General features: G+C 36.7%; 3 protein-coding genes and 1 non-coding gene across 6 annotated transcripts; 1 reads left to right on the top strand and 3 right to left on the bottom strand.

Moving 5' to 3' along the window:
* Positions 1–635: 635 nt before the first annotated feature.
* Positions 636–3,745, bottom strand: LOC113715202 (uncharacterized). The gene is made up of 5 exons (XM_027239446.2): positions 3,300–3,745; positions 3,115–3,188; positions 2,021–2,156; positions 1,648–1,932; positions 636–1,154 (listed from the first exon to the last, which is right to left on the bottom strand). The coding sequence occupies exons 1-5, from the start codon at positions 3,435–3,437 to the stop codon at positions 882–884; spliced, it is 906 nt and encodes a 301-aa protein (XP_027095247.1). The 5' UTR covers positions 3,438–3,745; the 3' UTR covers positions 636–881.
* Positions 3,746–10,027: 6,282 nt separating this feature from the next.
* On the bottom strand, positions 10,028–10,100 carry TRNAK-CUU (transfer RNA lysine (anticodon CUU)). The gene has a single exon. It is a non-coding gene; the product is annotated as a tRNA-Lys (tRNA).
* A 2,173-nt stretch (positions 10,101–12,273) lies between these two features.
* Positions 12,274–16,670, top strand: LOC113714625 (uncharacterized methyltransferase At1g78140, chloroplastic). Its single transcript, XM_027238568.2, has 8 exons — positions 12,274–12,604; positions 13,050–13,153; positions 13,282–13,422; positions 13,971–14,055; positions 14,609–14,802; positions 14,917–15,028; positions 15,549–15,656; positions 16,248–16,670. The coding sequence occupies exons 1-8, from the start codon at positions 12,413–12,415 to the stop codon at positions 16,386–16,388; spliced, it is 1,077 nt and encodes a 358-aa protein (XP_027094369.1). The 5' UTR covers positions 12,274–12,412; the 3' UTR covers positions 16,389–16,670.
* Positions 16,671–16,820: 150 nt separating this feature from the next.
* Positions 16,821–19,948, bottom strand: LOC140003861 (uncharacterized). Of its 3 annotated transcripts, XM_027238565.2 has the most exons (4): positions 19,370–19,946; positions 18,708–19,017; positions 18,266–18,563; positions 16,821–17,767 (listed from the first exon to the last, which is right to left on the bottom strand). In XM_027238565.2, exons 1-4 carry the CDS (start codon positions 19,655–19,657, stop codon positions 17,251–17,253), a joined length of 1,413 nt encoding a protein of 470 aa, XP_027094366.1. In that variant the 5' UTR covers positions 19,658–19,946; the 3' UTR covers positions 16,821–17,250. The 3 variants fall into 3 exon arrangements, with proteins under 3 accessions (XP_027094366.1, XP_071925013.1, XP_071925015.1); XM_072068912.1 differs by having other exon boundaries at positions 18,266–19,017; positions 19,370–19,945; XM_072068914.1 differs by having other exon boundaries at positions 17,549–17,753; positions 18,266–19,017; positions 19,370–19,948.
* Positions 19,949–20,011: the final 63 nt, after the last annotated feature.

Below are 20,011 nucleotides of genomic sequence, written 5' to 3' on the forward strand. Positions count from 1 at the left end.
AGTAGTATGAATTACTCAAGCCAATCAATGAGGTACAATATTCATCCAGGCAGGTCAGTTGCCCACTTTCTTTTTTCAGACTTTGACAGGCGGTCCAGAAGAAAAAGATAGCCGGATAAATTGCGGTCCCTCCTGTCATTTTGCAAAGTGTAGAAGTTGCTTTGATCGCCTTTTGTGAAACACTTGCCCATCAATTTAAAGTCTTTATCACGCACAATCTTGACAGCTGCACATGTAGTCTAGTACAAGTATTTTCACTCAAATTTAGCTTTTAAGATTTGGGCACTGAATCCATCACAAGTAATTGTAACTTAAGTTATGCACAGCTCAACCTTTACCGTTTCATAACATCTGCTCACAAGATCAACTGGCTTCTACATTTCAAATCAAATGCAGTCTAATCAGAAACACTAAAAGCCAAATGATTTAGCCTGATTTATGCCCTCCAATAAAGGGATTATGCTACTCTCTGCCCTTACTTGGAACCTCAAAAGTCTTCAATTTCTAACACACAGTTTCTAAGTAATCGCCTTTACAAGTTTAGTTTCATGGGCTCTGTAAATGTTTGCTAACGTACACAGTTTTAGGACAAAAAGAATCATTCATTCAGAAACAGCTAAATAAGCTTCCAGTCCTGAACGTGGTAAAACATCAATATATTAAAGCAAGCAAAACCATTCATCGACACAAATAGCATGAAAACAAGATTATGGACATATAACCCAATTAGCAAATCGTCTATAACTATGGAGCACATGTTAACCTGAGCCACACCAAAAGCCAGAACACAAAGTCTTCCGTTTGAGGACGAATCTCCACTAGGAGAGGAGAGACGAAGACACAAATAATAATGTAATTTAATGGAGTCAGACCTAATAACATTACACCAGAGCGATGCTGCTCTCACCACCCGGGGGCTTGCGAACCCCGCCAAAGTAATCTCGAGATTCTACCTTTCCATCGGCAAAAATGTTGCTCCCGCTCATCTCTCGCAACTTCGCAGAACTCAGTGGCTTCTCGGCAGATGACGGAGGTGCATCTCCCTTGAAAATGTTGTTTCCAGACAGCTCTACAAATTTCTTCTCTGGAATCTTTTTTGCTGTTTTAAGCATTGTTTCTTCATTAGATACCTCATCGCCTGCATTTCCAGTGGCCTACATAGACAAGACCAGGAGCTTTGAGCTCATGAGGTAATGGAAAAGGAGGGGAGAAGGGAATTGAAACTATTGAACATGATCCAAGAACAAATAGAACAGCAAAAGGAGGTTTCAAGCTAAAGAAGAAGAAATGGAATAACTAGATGAATAGCAAGCACTCGTGTCACATAGTTCAATTAAAACCTAGTTTGATGAAGTCCTTCCAACTTGTATCCATTATGACCAACATTTGGGCCTTAATTGTCCTAAAGACTCTTGTACACACTCAGACAACACATTTTAAAAATTTTAAGGGCACAATATGAGCATAGCCAAATAATATATGTCCTTGGATTCAAGTATTTGTACAACCAATGAATTGCAGCAGTCCAATAACAGGTCTTGATTTCTCATGAATCGATAATATAATTGTGCAGGTAGACCGAGGCAAAAGGAGAAGCAATGTATAGTTGTAGTGAGTGGCCATACAGACTTCGACAAAAGCACTTACATTGCGTGCAGCAGTTTCTCCAATGGTAATGCTTTCTCTTAGAGCTGGTGCACGAGCAGCCAATGGTCGAGGTTGAATTTCAGGAGGGGGAGCAAAGATGTCATGGCCACTAAGCTCCTTCGACTTTGCATTTGAAATTTGCTTCTTCAGCTTTGCCTCAGATTCACTTTCCAGGTTTCCACTTAGCTCCCGCTGCTTTGCCACTTCAGGCAGAGTAGTAGGCTTCTTTGGAGTGACAGTTTCTTCATCACCAAAGGAAATTTGACTGATTCCAGCAACCGCTTGCTGAGAATAGTAGCAGTTAACAAAATAACCAAGAGGTATTCGTTGTTAAACTCAGAAGTCTTACCGATAAGTAAGATAGTTTGTTTACCTGGTACATGCGTAAACCAGTTTTGTTAGCAGCACTTGGGTCAGCACTATCAGATTCAAGGATATCATTCTCACCACCTGGCTTAAAAATACCGCTACCTGTAATTTCCTTTAACTTATAGTCTGAGCATGGTTTCCTGCAACACAGAAAAGGCTAAATTAATGTACTCTTCACTGGAACATAGAAAGGGCTAGGCTATGAAATGAATTTAAGCACTTTTTGGTGTCAACTTTCTCCATGATGGAAGTTTTCAGAAAAAAATGACGAATTACATTATTTCGAAGAAAAAATTTTAAAGACGTTAGTCTATATAGTTTAAGATACTACTCTTGTGGGCTTCCATCAATTACTATTGATATCTGGTTTTGCTCTTCAATTATCTGCATTAGGTGCTATCTCATGGAATTCAAGGTCAATATTCTGCTTCTGTTAGGGGTAGCTAATAGCCTAATGATTGCAAAGACCTGCCAACTATTAAGAACTAATTAAATTTTTTGGATCATCTTGCCACAGATCCAATAGCAACAATCCTTGAGCACAAAAGAAAAATAAGAGGCGAGCGATGGAAAAAACTATAAATTAGCAGACAATCTCCAATAACTCAAATTTAGGAAATCGGCAGTAAACGTAACATTTCAAACTATTCAAATCAGGTTATCAACAATTCTGGTTCAATCATCCAAACAATTGAAAGAGAGAGATCCCGTAATGTAGTACATATGATGAAAAGATCAAACAAGGAGATTTTTAGAATATTTAAAGTTTACAAAATTGTGATTAATTTTAAGAACCAAAAACTTGAATGCTATGTTTGAATGGTTCTGATATTTTATACATATGAAAACAAATGCTGTAAAGACCGTGACAAATAATACAGCCAAAATATCAGACCAAACGAAATTCTCCCCACTTTCTCCAATTATCACCCCATTTATTGCTCACTGGTCACTTTCCCCGCGGCCCATCGCCAAAAGAATGGAAGAAAATTTAAAAAAAAAAAAAAAACAATGAAATGCAGAAGTAGAAGGTAAATACATAAAACAATGTAAATGGGAAGGGAAGCAAGGAATCAAGACGGAGGATAGATCTTATACCGTTTATTCAAGCTTTCAACTTCTTCATCCGTCACCTGCCCTCCAAACACAACCTTTCTGATTCCATCTGACGGCTATTGGAGTTTTCCAAAACAACCACCAAGAGAAATTCTAAATAAGCCCAAAAAGGAAAAAAAATGTTGAAAAGAAGATTAAAAAAAAGGGGAACTTTATGAGCTGAGCACCTGGTGGGAGCGGGCGGAGGACCGAGCAGCGGAGGAAGCGGAGCCCAGTTCCGCAGAATTTTCCGGCGGATTTTCCGACCAAGTGAGCAGATCTGCTGTAGAAGTGTGAGGCTTCCTAACCGGTGTGGTTCTCTCCATTACCTAATCTTTCAGTCTTTTCTTCGCTTGAAATCTCAATCTCTCTCTTTCTTAAAAAGATCTGAGCTTCTGAAATTCCAATGCTGCCGTTCCTATAACTCCTGCTCTTTCTGGGATTCCCAGGTTCTCTTCTTCGTTAATGCTAATGATTATTAAGTATTATTTTTCTTCTTCTTCTTCTCTTTTCTCTGGAGCCGAAAGCCTGAAACAGTAAGGAGTAGAGAGTGAAGAAGGATGATGAAATGGGGACTGTGTTGGGTACTGTGTGACTGTGTGTCTTTATTTTGTAGTATTTGTGTCTGTCCGTCTGAGAGACCACTTTGGGACTTTGAGAGACCGTATTGGATTTTTTTTTTTATTAATTTTTTCAATTTTATTCGATTTTAGAGTAGTACAATTACTACTTACTATCTTTTGTTTTTCTGGGATTTTAAAACCGTCGACTAAAAGGCACTCTAACTAATCTTCTTTCTCTCTCTAGTCTCTACTAACCACCGAGGCCACCTGTAGAAGTAGTCAGTAGAGTCAGGTGACTTGCAATTTTTGCGAAAGGGATTTTGAATTTCTTTTCCGCCTCAGAACTCGGAAGAAGGGAAGGGGTGCCTTTTTAGTTTAGTTTCCATTCGGGAGCATGTGCACTAAAGGGACAGGCACGTGTCGGTCGCCAGATCAGGTCCCACTTGCTTCTACTCTACTTTACCAAATTGTCCCTGTGATTTCCTAAATTGGCCTTCTTGAATTTGCACTCCTTTTTTTTTTCCCTCTCTAGGAAGTAAACAGTAGCAATAATAAAAAGTTAAGTATATGATTCGCTCAGCATCAATTTTTTTATGAGCACTAGCTGGTTCGTTTTCTGGGCAGCTTGCCAAAAACATTGGCATAATTTAATGTGAAATTTGCTAATTATTTGCCAAAATCATGTTGGTTTGTAACATAAAAAAAGTCAAAAAGATTAAAATAAAAAAAAAGGTTTCTTGTGAAAGGGCAATTACGTCACGTGGAAGACCAAATAGAGAGTCTCCTTGAGTTGAGAATAGATGACTTTTTTGCGGTACCTGACGTAAGGATAAAGGTAGCCGTTGGACATTTTCGTTTCACTTTGCCTTCGGCTCCGGTTGCGTCTCCTCTACAGTAACTCAGAAAACGGTTTTTTAAACATTTTGATTTGCAAATTACATAAAAGCCCCATCGGAAATGGTGGAAATCTTGCCTTCAATTCAATCTTTTGACTTTTCCGCTCTGAGTGGAGCCTTAATCTTCAGCTTAATAAAGTCATTAAAGAGTTTAAACTCTCACTAGCCGTTAGTAGGTCATTTTTCTTCATCTTCTTTTTCTTTAATAGCAAAGAGAAGCTACACTACTCTTGCTCTATTGTTTTACTTTGATATGTTCTTTGAAATATCTTTTGCTTATAATTTTGAAATAAGTGCCTGTATTAAATTATAAGTTCACTCATCAAATTTTATTCTCGACTTAGCAAAAAAGGGAAATAAAATCGGTTTTTTTTATCTACATGATTTTCTCTGTTTACTATTTCACTTGTACTAATTCTTACGTGATGTATATATATATATATACATGTAAATGCAAGACCAGAAGTTTTGCATTTAAATTCAATTATTCTATCCTCTAATTTTTTTTTTCATTCTATTTGTTTTTGTTGAAGCATAATGTTCCATTCACGACATGGATATTGAAGTTTTACGGTCTGGAAAATGTTATTTGTGTTCAATTTTTTATCATTTGCGCTCCCACCATTTGTTTCATTATATAGTCTAATAAACGAAAACTATATAATTAAAATGATGGTAAAAGTGTGATTAATAAAAAAAGAAGTGTAAATAATAATTTTCTATTTTAAACCCAAAAATAAAAAAATATTAGATTCTGGATTTCTAATTTATTTCTTTTAACGTCTACAAGCTTCAAGATCTCTTATTCAATCGACCCTGCTGTAAGACTCAATACTGGTACATCATGATTAATTGATGTGACTAGGAAACCATTTGGACCAACAATTTTCCTCTTCTTAAAAGTTAGGCCGTGCTCTTCATTCTACATATGGTAACACATAACAAACTAGTACACTACTAAAACCCAAGTGCTTTATGGAAATTCCAGGTAAGTACAAAGAAATGCTTTATTCTTTTTCTTTTGTCAATTGTTACAATCTACTTTTTCTCCTCATACTCTTTTCTAAGGAAAAGCCTAATTGGGCTAATGAAAAAAAATCAAAGGGTGTTAAATTATTATCAGATTAGATGAATGCATCATGCATCCGTGTGAATTTGGAGAAATCACGTAGTGACAAAGCGACGAGAGTTAAAGATTAGAACATTGACCTCACATCTCACAAAGATTTTAAATCATTATTGGTTGTAGCCAACAAACCAAAGGATACTGCATCCGATGCTGCACTACAAGTATGTGACGAATCAAATTCATAATCAAATGAATTACGAGTGGAAGCTACAAATGAGTGTTGTGATACCATCGAGGGGACAATTGTCTATGGAGAATGCGACTGATCAATCAAATCGTCTGCTAAATCTGATCTTTTTGGACCAGCTTAAGCCTTAAAAGGACCACTAAACGTCCAAAACTTTGATATGGACTCACCTAACGAAACAACCTGCATTAGGAACTTAGACGAAATATATAATAGATTTGTTACTTTCAAGAAGCTGCAACACTTCTACCATCCATAGAAAATTAGTGAAACAACAACAGAAGTTTAAGGGTAGTAGTTAACTTGATCTTCTGAAAATTACAAACAACTCCATGTACGCTCAGAAAGTGTCTTAGAGACAAAAATTGTGCCAAATGATACTCCACTTTGCCCTGGAGACATAGAATGAATGGCAAGAGATTTTAACCAGTTAGTAGTTTAGTACTAGTTAGATCACACATTAACTGGTAATTACACTAGTCTGAGGTCTATACTCTATCGTGTGGTACTATTCAATTTTTGTAGCCCAAGTTTCCTATTTAATTTCTTGTCTTTTCAGCAACTTTTTCTTATACCTAACACAGATCCTACCACAAAATGTGTTTACAAATAAAAAAAAAATAGTCTAATAAATCTTCAATCAAAATGGACTCAAATATGATAAGAATATGCACTATAGCAAGAAGGGTTATTCTTTTCTACACTAACAGTATATACATTATTAGTATTAGATGAATGATAATTATATAAAATTTGAATTTAAAATCTAACTTTTACACATATATCATGGATCCAATGATAAAGTCTCAATATATATAAGATTTAGTCTAACCATACAATACGAGTCGGGGCTAATATGATTGCCATTAACAGTTGAGATCGACACAAATTAGTCCAAGCTCTCCTATCCTAACAATACAACTTTGATGCACTAACTTTTCATAATTGGCGTCTATATCTAGACTAGATTGCCTTGACTACAGTCAAGAGTCCGGGTTGATTCTCTTGAGTCTTAACCGATTTACGTGGGGTTTTCATCATTTTTGCCCTGCAAAAGTTAATTAAAAAAAAAAATTCCATTCCCACTCAAAACAGTGGTGAATTTTAGCGAACAAAAAGTACAAAAAAGGTGGAAGGATGAAGAGTATAGACCAAACATTACATGTGGGTTATAATGATGCTTGACCCGTGGCTCTGCAAACCTAACTTGGAAAACACACTACGAACGCCCCCCGCCAAAAAAAAACAAAAAAAGGAAAATTGAAGATTCCTCAAAAAGGCTACACTAGAGACTCATTCATCCTTAATCCATGGTTTAATTAAGGACTATTCATATGATCTTTGAGTTGATTAATTAATGCATCAGTTGTAACTGCCTCTCCTAAGATGAAGTATGAAACATTATTATAGTTTATGGAATCATATAAGCTGTCAATTTCCAAAGATTGAGCCTCGTCAGCTAGATGGGAAAAAGATAATAATGTAATGGTTCATTGTCTTGTCCATGGACCACTCAAGCATTTCCTGCGATGAAACTTTGACACTGAAGACGGGAACCTAGCCTTTGATTGTGCTCCATGATCATATTGATTTTTCCTGAAAATAAACTCCTACCTAATTATTCCAAACGACAAAATCTGCATGCTTTGGATTACTGGAAAACACACACTGTTCGTGTCTAATCCTCGTGCTAACTATGATTATCAATGATGAAATCTTGGCATTATCCAAACCACGTAAACAAATGCTATCATGTTTTTGAATAAAAACCAACACCAACATTTCTTTCTTCCTTTCTTTCTTTCTTTTAATCTTTTCTCTTTAACATAGGAAAAGCAACTAGTGCTACCCTGTAAATTAAATTACATGCATACACCAGGAGTAAAACGTAGAGCAGAATTTGTGACTGAAAATATGTCTCTTCTTTTGTTCTTTTAGCAGGGTAGGTGTAAGATCAGTAGAAAGAAGAACTTCTAATTCAATGTATTAGTATCGTCCACAACTAACAAGGACCAATTTCGAAGGAGATGGCGCTACATTACATGTCGGTTATGCAAACTAAATTGAAACACACGCTACAAACCAGAAAAAAAAAAGAGAGAGACTTGTTGAAGGTTAATTCTATTTGTTTGATTATTTAATGTATCACTTGTAACTTCCTCTCCTAAAATATGTAGTAAAAAAATATTCCAGTCAATGAATCATGGGATAATTTCAGAAACCTCCCCTGAGGTTTCTAACAATTTCACTAGATTTCCCTGAAGTTTACAAAATTACACAAACCTCCTCTGAGGTTAAGGTTTGATAACAAAATTAGTCTAATTAGAAAAAAGCAACATTAAAAAGGTATTTTAAGGAGAGAAATGAAACTTTTATTTCATAAATACCCCTTATGCATGTATATAAGTTGTATTAGTAAAAAAATAAAAATAATTAATACATGCATTTCACTACTCAAAAAGTTCATTTTTAATAAATTAAACAGCACAAATGAGAAACAAAACTACACTAATGATTACAGAAAAATTTTGCTATGATTCTTGTGATTTTAGACAGAAAATTTTTTAAAGTTTGCCTTTCTTTTCTTTCCATTCTCCTTTACTAATATTTAACGATTAAGTAATTAGACTACTAGTAGCTAATTAATGAAAATAACTGTTAAAAATTTCTTTAATGATGAATGATGACTTGTATTCAGAAAATAACATCAATTGATATACCTGACGAAGGAACGAGGGAAAAGAAAGGCAAAATTTGAAATATTTTTCTGTTACAAGAATCATAGCAAATTTTTTTTGTGATCATTAGTGCACTTTTGTTGCTTAACTGTGTTGTCTAATTTATTAAATGTGAATTTTTTGAGTGGTGAAATATGTGTATTAATTGTTTCTAACTTTTAATTATTTTTATTCTTTTACTAATATAACTTATATATATGCATAAGGAGTATTTATGGAATAAAAGTTTCATCTATTTTCTTCAAATACTTTTTTAATGTTACTTTTTCTAATTGGACTAATTTTGTTATCAAAATCTTAACCTCAGGGGAGGTTTGTGTAATTTTATAAATTTTAGAGGAGGCTAGTGAAATTGTCAGAAACCTCAGGGGAGGTTTCTGAAATTATTCCATGAATCATATATGCTGTCAATTACCAAAGATTGGATCGCAAAACTTAAAAAAGGCCAATGGTTCATAGTTCGTGAACCTTTGCAACATTTCCCGCAATCAAACTCTGACACTTAAGACGGAAACCCAGTCGTTGATTGTGTTCCATGATCATATTGAAAAATAACCATGATCATTTTGGAAAATAAACTCCTATCTAATCATCCAAAATCTGCACGGGCGGGATTGTTGGAAAAAGCAAAGCACACCATTAACGTCTGATCCTCGTGCTAACTATGATTATCAATGATGGAATGATGGCATTATCCAAACCACACAAACAAATGTTATTATATTTTTTGAATAAAATCCATTCTTTTCTTTTCGTTACCTTTTTAGTTTCCCCTCTTAACATACTAACATAGTAAAAGCAAAGTAGTGCTAAATGTTACGCGTATATATATATATATATATACTAAAATGTAGAGTACAATTCCAGACTATGTATGTCCTTGCAAGTGAATATTTTAGTTACAATGTATCACTATCGTCTAACAGCTGACGGTGACCAATTTGAAAGCAGAAGGATCAGTTATTCGATGTCCCGATTTTAGCCATTTATTATGTTGATATTTGTTAGGAGAACCTAACACAAATATTGATTCAATTGATAAGAATGAACTATCTTCTTACAAGAGATCGTGTATTCAAATATTGTTACTAATGTGAGAATTGTATTAATGAATGATCGATAAGAACTACTATAAGTAATTTATGATTTCGAGAACATGCCCTAATCTATAATAGTAATCCAAGTAGAAGACACCCCCAAATTTCTGGAGCAACCAAATTTTAAAACATCCAAATTTTTGGAGCAACCAAACTAAATAAAATTTGTTAGGAGGAGTGTGATCCGGTGATGGCATTGGTCCAGTGGACATTGGATTCTTGGGAGTTGTTTCGTTGAAGGAGTCTCGAAAAAGACGTGGAAAGGGAATAGAGAGCACTAAAAAATAAGTAGGGAAAAATGAAGAACGCCCACCGTGGGGCTCGAACCCACGACCACAAGGTTAAGAGCCTTGCGCTCTACCAACTGAGCTAGACGGGCACTTTGACACGTTAATCATGTAATGAAATAAATTATAAAAAGAAGTCATTTCAGATGTTTCTATTTCAGTGTTACTTTTTCAGAGTCTTTAATAACAAGAAATTGGGTTCTCTACGATTTCCATATCTACTTGTATGATGCAATGAGCACTTCATCCTGTTTATTGTGAATTTGTCTAACCGGACATAATGTCCAAGTGTTATTAGTTTTTCAAATCATAAATCGGATTACCAATTGCACTAATTGCGGTTCAACTTAAAATTAGAGGTTCTGAGCACAAGTTCTCACCCCATCTTTTAGGGGAGCCCAGAAAAAAAGAAGAAGAAGAAGAGAAGTTACAATAATTGTTTGATTGGTCAGAATCCAGTGAGACGCCGCTTCTTGAGACTCCTTGAGCAGTAAATGGATAAATATGGTGTCTTGATAAGGTGAAATAAACAAAATAATGCAAATTAGTGATTTTAGGCTTGTGCTAATACTTGTGGTAGGATGTTTACTCTGTACTCCAGAGCAATTTAGAACTTGAATGTCTACCTTAGACCGTCGGTCCTCAAGAGTTCAATTGCTAGGCTCCTGGTTAACTTTCAATATAAAGAAAGAATCTACCAGTACTTTTTTGATGACTAATTTTAGAGGCAGCAAATTGGTTGCCTCCATGTGGTGAACGAATGATGGACTGGAGGCACCAAATCGGAAGTTTTTTAAAAATTTTTTTTGGTGGAATGATGGACTAGAGTCAATAGGGTTTCAGATTTGGAAGATGAATCTAGGAATTATGTAAACAATGCAGGAATCTAGAATTAAGGGACTTTGTAAAGGAAATATAAGATGCAGACAATGTATTTGGTCTCAACTCTCAGGATTTGCCCCATACACTTAATGTTGTCCCCTTTTCTTTTGAATTGGAGTAGCTATGTTCTAATTCATTTTTTATTGCGTTAAGTTAATTTGAAGGGGCTAAATTCAGAGCTCCTCATCCCAAATTCATATATTTGATGCATTTATGACATGTACAATCAGACTTAAATTTATATAAAATGTAGCTGTAGAGTCAAGGAATACGAATTCACCCCCTTCCAAACCAATTATAATCACAAATTGTTGTTTTGATTTTCGTTTCTTGTATCTTTTCCTTCACAAATTAGTGCATCTGATCTCTTGCAGCTTTTAGTTGATTTGGGACAAATGAGCTTCAAAGAATGAAGCATAGTGATTTGAATGGTGTGACAGTCATCCTACCAATTAGTTGCAATGTTTTAAACTCGGACAGGAGAGTGAACCGAAAAATATTCTGATTTACGGTTCGACTTCGGTTCAAAGGTTTGAATAATTTTTTATTTACTTTAGTATTAAAAATTTTAAATAAAGGTAAAATATTTATTTTAGAAAATAAATACTTAATAAAAATTGGTTGAACCTCCTGATTTTTATCGATTTTTACCAGTTCAATTGGTTCTTGATCAGTTTAATTAATTTTTTGGTTTTTCAATTGAATCGGATTAGAAGCATGACCGGTTCGCAATTCAATCGGTCAAACCGATCGATCCGATCTGACTTTCAAAACTTTGATTAGTTGGAATTTAGCCCTAAACTCGTCCTGTTTCCATTTCGATTTAGTCTCGTTCTAGTTAGAGTTTTTCATTTTTTAAAACACATAACTGGATACATGACATGTGTTTCATTTATTAGAAAGGGTCATGATCACTTTTTTTTGACAAATCCTAATCGTTATTAATAGATGAAACACATACGCGTCTCGCATCTGGTTGTATATTGTGAAAAAATAGAAAAGGAAGTAACCGGGGAAAAACCGAATTCCCAATTAGCTAACTAAAACCACAATCAAATGGTAATTCAATGGCTATCACCTCCCATCCAAAAATGCAAGGATTTCTATTGAAGAAGGAAAGCAGTAAAGAGAAATCAATTTGAAGATATAGAAGGCTACGAAAACAATAATGAAACACAACAACATGTAAACCACATCCAAATCCATTTGGTCACTTGAATTGTGCCTCCCTCCATTTCCGGAGCATCCCATGACAAAACTAGAAAGTCCGAGCAGACTCTCCAATGTATTACTAGCACACAGTTCGTGTCAAGTACGATGTGGATGTTGGGCAGTTGGGGGTGCAGCTCTTGGGACACGTCACCTAACCTTTTAAATATCTGTCAAATGGGAGAAAGAAATGAAAACAGAAATTCGGGAACATTAATCCTGTCCTCTGGTATCGAAAATCGTTTTGCACGGAAACAGACAGAAACTCGACTCGCCCGGGTTTAAGACTCACCAATCACCATTTGCGGCTGAAATGGCCACGGTGGTCAGTATGGGAAGTTTGTCTTCGCTGCTCTTGCCGAGTCGCCTCAGTCATAACAACTCACAAGATCGCTTTTTGCTGCTCAAAACTACTGCCAGTCGCTTCATCCCACAAACCATTAAAAATGCCTTCGCAGCTACGAGAATTCGAGCTTCTTCCACTCTTCTTGTGGAAACCAAGCCTGTAATCTCCTTTCTCCCTCTCTCTCCTTCTGGTTTTTCCTTTTATAATGTCCTTGGTTGTTTTCCTTTGTCCGGGGCGGGTTACTTTTATTTATTTACTTTTCTTTTTTTTTGTGGGTTAACTTTTAGCAGGAATAAGTGGGAAAGGACAGGGATAGACAAGAGTGAGGATGGAACCTGAAAGTCATTGAGGAGCAATAAAACTTCTTAAACCAGTGGGCTATATCAAGAAAATAGTCATTTTCATATGCAAAAAATGTTTGGGAGTTGCGACTCTGTAAAGTAAATAAATGAGCAAATATTAGACTGTTAGGCCCGTTGCAACAACTGATTAATTGACTTTCTTGATGATCAATGTATGCTAGTTAATTCTTGGCAATGAAATCAGATTGGTTTCTGAAGATAACTATATTTACTAATATATGCATTAATTTTGATTCATATAGGATACTATTCTGGATGAGAAGAAGTTGGACAGCTGCAAGAATACTTTAGCTTGTCCTATTTGCTATACCCCTCTGATTTACACTGCTGATTCAAGCTTCCCTGCGTAAGTATGATATCCATATCCATTCTTGCTTCTATTCTATATAAGAATGACGCTTTTGCTATTTTCTGTTTCCTTGTTAAAAATTATCATGATTGAATCCTTTTCTCTTTTTTTGTTGATCATATTAGGGACTCTGCGGCACGGCCCAATTTACGGTGCAGAACCTGCAGGAAGGCTTATTCTGGAAATGACACGCATCTTGACCTGACAATCACTAGTGGTAGCAAGGGGTATGGCGAAGCTATGCCAGCTTCTACTGAGCTTTTCAGGTATTGCACCAAAGACGATTGAACTGCACTATTCTAGGACGATGTATGACGTCCTTAGGCTATGTAGCTTACCTGTTTTCGTAATGCCATTCATAATGGGTATGGGCTGCTATTTTTGTATAGTAACAGTTAAATGTCAAACTCTGTTGGTGACCAGTTTTTTCTAATGGGACCAAGTATTTCACTTTGTTAGGTGAACTTCGAAAAGCAAGGATCCAAATGAAAATTCATTATGGAAACAACTACATGCAACCAATTCATTTAGATGCAATAGGTCAATGAAGATAGACAGTCTTTTGCTGTTGAGTTGGCAACAATAGCTTTGTTGCTTTTTTCTTTTGCAACGATTTAATATCCAAGTTTTGCTTCTTTTGAATGTAGTTTTGTAAAATAACATCTTCAAACATTAGGTAAATAGTTTGGTACTGGGAAATAATGTTCTGTTGCATGATATAACACTAATGAAGAAACACAAATGAAGTTTGCAATTTGAGAGTGATCAAGTGATGATCATTACATATTGTGAGGATCTATGTTTCTTGAAACAGATTTCCTTTCGTGTCCTTTTTGTATGAGAGAGGATGGCGACAAAGTTTTTCTATATGGGGTGGTTTTCCAGGTCCAGAGAAAGAGGTAAATTTCAAGCTTGTCCATCATAGTTTATCTGCATTATTCAGGAAATCTTCTATGAGGCATCTTTAAGTTTTATGGCACAGTTGTTCGTTTTTTGTGAACTGCAACTGTTATTTATGATTAGTGCTGCATAGGAAGCATTGGGTCACAGGTAACTTTAATCTGAAAAAAAAAATCATGTTTCTATTATTCTAGATATTGTCGTTCTGTAAAAAACAGAGTAGATTCTTAAGGAATTAAGACAGCATAAGACCGAAGAGCTACTTAATCTTGAACATTATTGTTTCTTATATATACATAAAGTGAGCTGTAATATGTATTGTGTTCTGGGAACAGAGGTTGAGTTTATGTGTAATCAGGGCATACAAACTCTGATAATTTAAATCTTGTGGACTTTTTGTAACTTGAAGTTGGCTACTAAGTGGAACATTTTGCTTATTGTCACAAACAATAGATATTGAGTGGCAATAGTGCTTTTCCTACTTTCTCCTGTACAATAAATTTTTCTGTTGCCAGCTAAGCTCAACTGACTATGTAAAAACGGTGACTGCAGTTTGAATTGATCAAGGATTACCTTAACCCAGTCTTGGGTGGAACTATTGTTGATGCCAGCTGTGGAAGTGGGATGTTTTCCAGGCTTTTTGCCAAGAGTGGACTGTTTTCTCTTGTTGTTGCCTTGGACTTTTCAGAAGCCATGTTGCGGCAGTGTTCTGAATTTATTAACCAGGAGGAAAACTTTCCCAAAGAGTAAATTCCCCCCCCCCCCTCCCCAAAAAAAAAAACAAACAAAAAAACATACCTATGGAATTCATTTCTCATAATGATTATGTGTCTTTTCTAATATAAATTTCTTTATTCAAGGAAAATAATCTTGGTCAGAGCAGATATCTCCAGGCTTCCATTTGCATCAGGTACTGTGGATGCTGTTCATGCTGGTGCTGCTTTGCATTGTTGGCCTTCACCATCAGTGGCTGTAAGCTGTTCCTAGACACCAATATTTTTTTTTTATGGAGAATCCTGTATTTTTGTTGAACTCCTTCCAACTTTCAAAAAGAACAAAAGAAAAGGCACAATTGGCACAACTTTATTTCCTTGCTTATATTTGTTCTCTCTCTCTCTCTGGGTGGAGAAAAGGGGACTGAAATTATATTCTAAATACACTTAGATATTATAAATTTTTCTACTTTTCTTTTAAAGATTGAAATTTATGGTGACAGGAAGATAATTGATGAGTTCAATGGTTGTTTGAGAGCTCAAAATACTTTTTTGTGCAAATAACATATACCTTTGTGAACTGTTTTCCACGAGGTTTCATGTCTGGTTTTTCTTGATTTTATCTCAACTTATATACAACTCTGTGTTTATGTTGATTGTGGGCCTCAGTTGGTTATTTTGAAGTATTATCAATGAGATCCCAACTGTACCTCAGGCTCAGGTTGCAAATTTGTTTGGAACAATTTAAAGATGTTGTGTCTTGTGCACTGACTTTACAGGTTGCTGAAATAAGTCGAGTACTAAGACCTGGGGGAATGTTTGTTGCTACCACCTACATTTTAGATGGTCTATTCTCGTATATCCCATTAGTCAGGCCTCTTCGGCAGGTAGGTTTTTCTTAGATTGAAAAGGTCTTTTCGACCAACATATTAGCTACATTTCTTGGAAAGAATGACTTGGATTACCAATAGCAATGGAGGGAACAGGTGGAGAGAGGATTAGCTGGAAAAATCACAGATTGATGTTACAAAAGCACGCTGTCCTTTTTTCGTAGTAAAATAATTGAACATATTAAAAAAAAAAATTTCTTGCACTTTGTAATTGTCTGAGTGAAGTAAATTGATTGCGGAGATTTATCTAAGTAATTGATTTCTGTCATGGCATTCGGAACATACTCAGTATGCTGCAAAATTTTTTTGGCTCTATTTTTGCCCATCTAAGGGCTGGAAAATGTTTCAACTTGGTCACATAGAATGATTTTGGCCTCAAGCATCAAGGATTCACTGCACAAGTGAAAAATCCAAAGCATATTTGAATTTGTGCAATGTGCATTGTCAATCCTGAAAGCTGTTTAGGTGTCAGGAATGTATGCTTTTAGCACAGGCACAATCTTAATCTATCCTAAACAGGACTTTGAAGATCTTCATGTATGAAATGATTCATGTTTTTCCCTCTTTTTTTTTTTGTTGTTGTTGTAGAACGTTGCACAGGTCTCTGGAAGTCACGTTTTCCTATCCAACAAGGAACTTGAAGATCTTTGCACAGCTTGTGGTCTTGTGGATGCTAAAGTCACTAGGAATAGAATGTTTGTGATGATATGCGCCACGAAACCTAAATAAGTCTGTCGCGGTTTCTTGCTGGCCATTGCTCAGAGATGGCTGAGCCATGACTGCGATTTCACCTGGGCCTGGATTTATTGTCCTTGGGAATGCTACATAGTTCTGTGTCTAACAGGAATCTATTGACAGATGTCGGTTACCATTTCATTTTCCTTCTATTCTTTATAGCCATCCATGCATCTGGTAGGATTTTTATGTGGACCGTTCAAATAGCGAAATACATGTATAGTTCTTTTGCCAAGCTCTTGATTAATGAAGGCTTAAGATGTACTTCTTCTCAAAGCTAATGATTTCTCTTACCCTAATATGCTTGGGACAATCTGTTTAACAACGTTCGTTGATTTAAAAAGTCTTGGACAAAATCCAATAAACGGACGAGCATGCGTTATCACGAATTCCCCGCATATGTATCCTCTTGCTGAAACAAATCAATGATGGAATCCGATGCTCGCTCTTCTACTTCATAATTTACAAGTATTTTGTTGCTTGAACTTGCTCTACTTCAATTGGATTCCTTCTGTTCCTACAAAAAGTTATAAATGAAAAGGGAATAATAGTAGTATCACGAAGCCAAGGGAAACCACGGAGCTGGCAATGATGTATCAGATATTCACAATTTGTTCTTTCCTTGCAAGCAAGAACTTGTGTATAGCCTTCAGCAGGTCGATTTAATTATATCTGCTCTGTTGTATCGCCCAGCCAAGGGAGATCTCTTCAGAAAATGGATATTCTGTTGGAGCTTCACCAAAAGCACATAAAGTTTATCTGCCTGATGGTAATTATACCGAATAAGATAAGATAATGAGGCGGCTAACTCTAGCAGCAAGTATTCATCTTAAAAGCAGCTTCTCCAGGTGTGTTCCTATTCACCGGAACTCGAAGCTTTAGATGGCCGGTAAATTGCTGTCTTTTCATCACTATCATCAAAATCAAATTCTTCTTCACCGCAGTCCATATCAATAATGGTCCTATCATCAAGAAAATGTTCTTTGGGATCAGAGCTCTGAACCTGACCATATACTCCTCTTGGACGTGAGGTGTCCAATTCCATTAGTTGCATTTCTGATTCAATCAGTGCTTGCATCTGAGCCCGCTCCCTATCTCTTGGGTAGGTTCTGTAGAGAAAAGAGTATATAAAGCAACATAGAGCCATTGGGATTCCAATGGCTGTATACAGTGCTTTAGCCAAAGATGTAGCATTCTCTCTATCCGTTGCAATCTGCAGAGAACCTTCAGGAACTGGTTTGAAGCCATAGACATACTGGGCCAATAATCCAACAACAGGCGGAGCAAATGATGACAATATAGACTCAAACGACCGATCCAATGCATAGATACTCGTTCGGGATTTCTCTGGAACAATCTCTGCAAAAATTGGACTGTCCAGAAAATGTTATTATCATGCTAAATCTTCTTGTCCAAGTTAATCACAACCGTATGCATTAAATAAATAACGTTCAATCCCTTTCTCACTTCCATCTAACCCAGAAGAGGGAACTATTTGGAGACAAGCAGCATCAAAACTTGTTAGTCAATCAAGAGCTTCTTTCTGAAACTTCAGTGTCAAACATGTTGTCAAAGGCAGATGATATTTTGGTTCCACTTTAAGCGACCAAATAATTTGAATAGAATCTAGAATCCTCATAACTAGGTCAATTCATTGTGGTAAGAGAGGTAAGAAAGATCAATACCCAATGAATCCCAAAACACACACTCCATAAAGTAGGAAAAGGGTGCAGGCATGATTTTTGCAACCTAACAAATCAGGTGAAAGCAATGTAAACCATGCAGATAAGCATATAATGCATGGATTTAGTGAACACAATAAGCCAAAAGCCAAAAAAAAAAATGGCAAAGCTTGGATAGCAGGTCTTTACTTGTTTGTGGCAGGAGCATTCCACGATATGCAAAACCCAGTGATGCTCAGGACTAAGGCATGTAGGAAGATTGTTGATGGGTTGTCAGGCAACCCCAACAAAAGAACGGCTGCAAGGGGAATTGCTGAAGCTGAGCTTGTTTGTGATAGGATTATCCTGCCAGAATTTGGAAGACGTCTAGACAGCACATCGCCCATCATGCCTCCAAAGAGTCCTCCAAGTGAATTCGCTACCACAAATAAGCCCATGAGGAAGGCAGTTTTTGCATGAGAGAAGCCAGTGAGCTCAAGCCACATTGCTGCAAATGACAAAGCAGACCAAGGAAATGAACCGGTTACACCTTGAGCCACAATAATCTGGAAAGATTGGATACCTATAACATTTTTTGCTTCCTGAACTAAATCTTTCACTTCAGACATGAAGGGCTTTTTAGGGACTTTACTGACAGCTCTTGCACTCCCATCTGGAAAGTGAGGATCCCTGGCAAATAAGCGAACCAAAAGACCCACAACAACACTGATAAATGCAACGAGATGGAAAGAAATCCTCCAGCCAGGAATTCCTAATATCGTAATAGGAGCTATCAGTAAAGAAAACAATCCGCCGAGGATGGATCCAACATTGCTGGTTAATTGCAGCCACCCAAAAGCTGTACCTCGGTGGCTATCATCAGTGGAGTCGGCCACAAGGGATTGAATAGCAGGTGCTACTATAGCAAGGCCAATTCCATTCAATGCTCTAGAAACTGCCACCTAACCACAAATATTTAAGAGAGTGCAATTGAGATAGGAGAAACAGAAGGAAACCCTTTTTAGTCTAATGTGTCTAGCTATTCAATATAATCCACTTCCCTAACCACTAAAATTTCACACGAGAGCATCACAATTTTATACACGGCTAATTTCTATAAAGTTCCTTATTTGAAATTGATCGATCATCTATCCCAAATGAAGCCGAATTTTAGCTCAAAAGCAACGGATGGCTCACTTGGCGAAGGCATTCTCCGAGATAATATACCAGGATTTTGTTCTCAAACAGTAGAAACGAAATTAAGCACAAGGAATCGGAGAAATCAAGAAAAAGAGGGTTGAATTAAAAGGGGACCTCAAAGTAGGTAGAGGAGAAGGCAACGAGGAAAGTGGCGGCAGCCCAAAGAAATGCACCGTAGGCGATGACGTGGGCCCGATTATGGCGGACGGCGAGATAAGTAGCAAGTGGGTAGCAAAGAGATTGTACCATGGATCGAAAAAGGGTCAAAGCTCCGAGCCCGGTTGGGCCCGTGTGGAGAGCTTCCCCAACCTCTTTGTAAACTCCCGGTAACAGTGATTCATCTGCTCTTTCCATTATTCCAGCTAGGTTTACTAGTATTAAGGTCAAGGTTTCTGCCTTCATTTTTCTTCAAGTTCCTTTCTCAGTGATTTTGGAGGGAAAAAGTTTGGCTGGTTTTGATGAGTACGGAATTCTGGGATGCAAACGTACGGAATTTTAGGAATTTTCGGAGGTTGTCGGGGCAACCGAGGAGGTGGTGGCGGAAGTTGCTGGCAGTGGCGGAACAGATTTGGCGGCTGGCGCAGTCAGATCAGATGACGAAGTGGGTCCTAAGGGTCCCGGGTCAATAATCAATATGAGCCTGTAGGATGCCACGTGGTCTTCCTGCCTAATTGCGCGGTCAATGGTGGCAGGCGAAGAAAATGAAAAGGAAACTACTGAATCCTTATACTATATAAGAACGATTTTAGAACTAGA

Source organism: Coffea arabica, chromosome 10c, assembly GCF_036785885.1.
Source record: "Coffea arabica cultivar ET-39 chromosome 10c, Coffea Arabica ET-39 HiFi, whole genome shotgun sequence".
In the NCBI taxonomy this organism is placed as follows: Eukaryota; Viridiplantae; Streptophyta; class Magnoliopsida; order Gentianales; family Rubiaceae; genus Coffea; species Coffea arabica.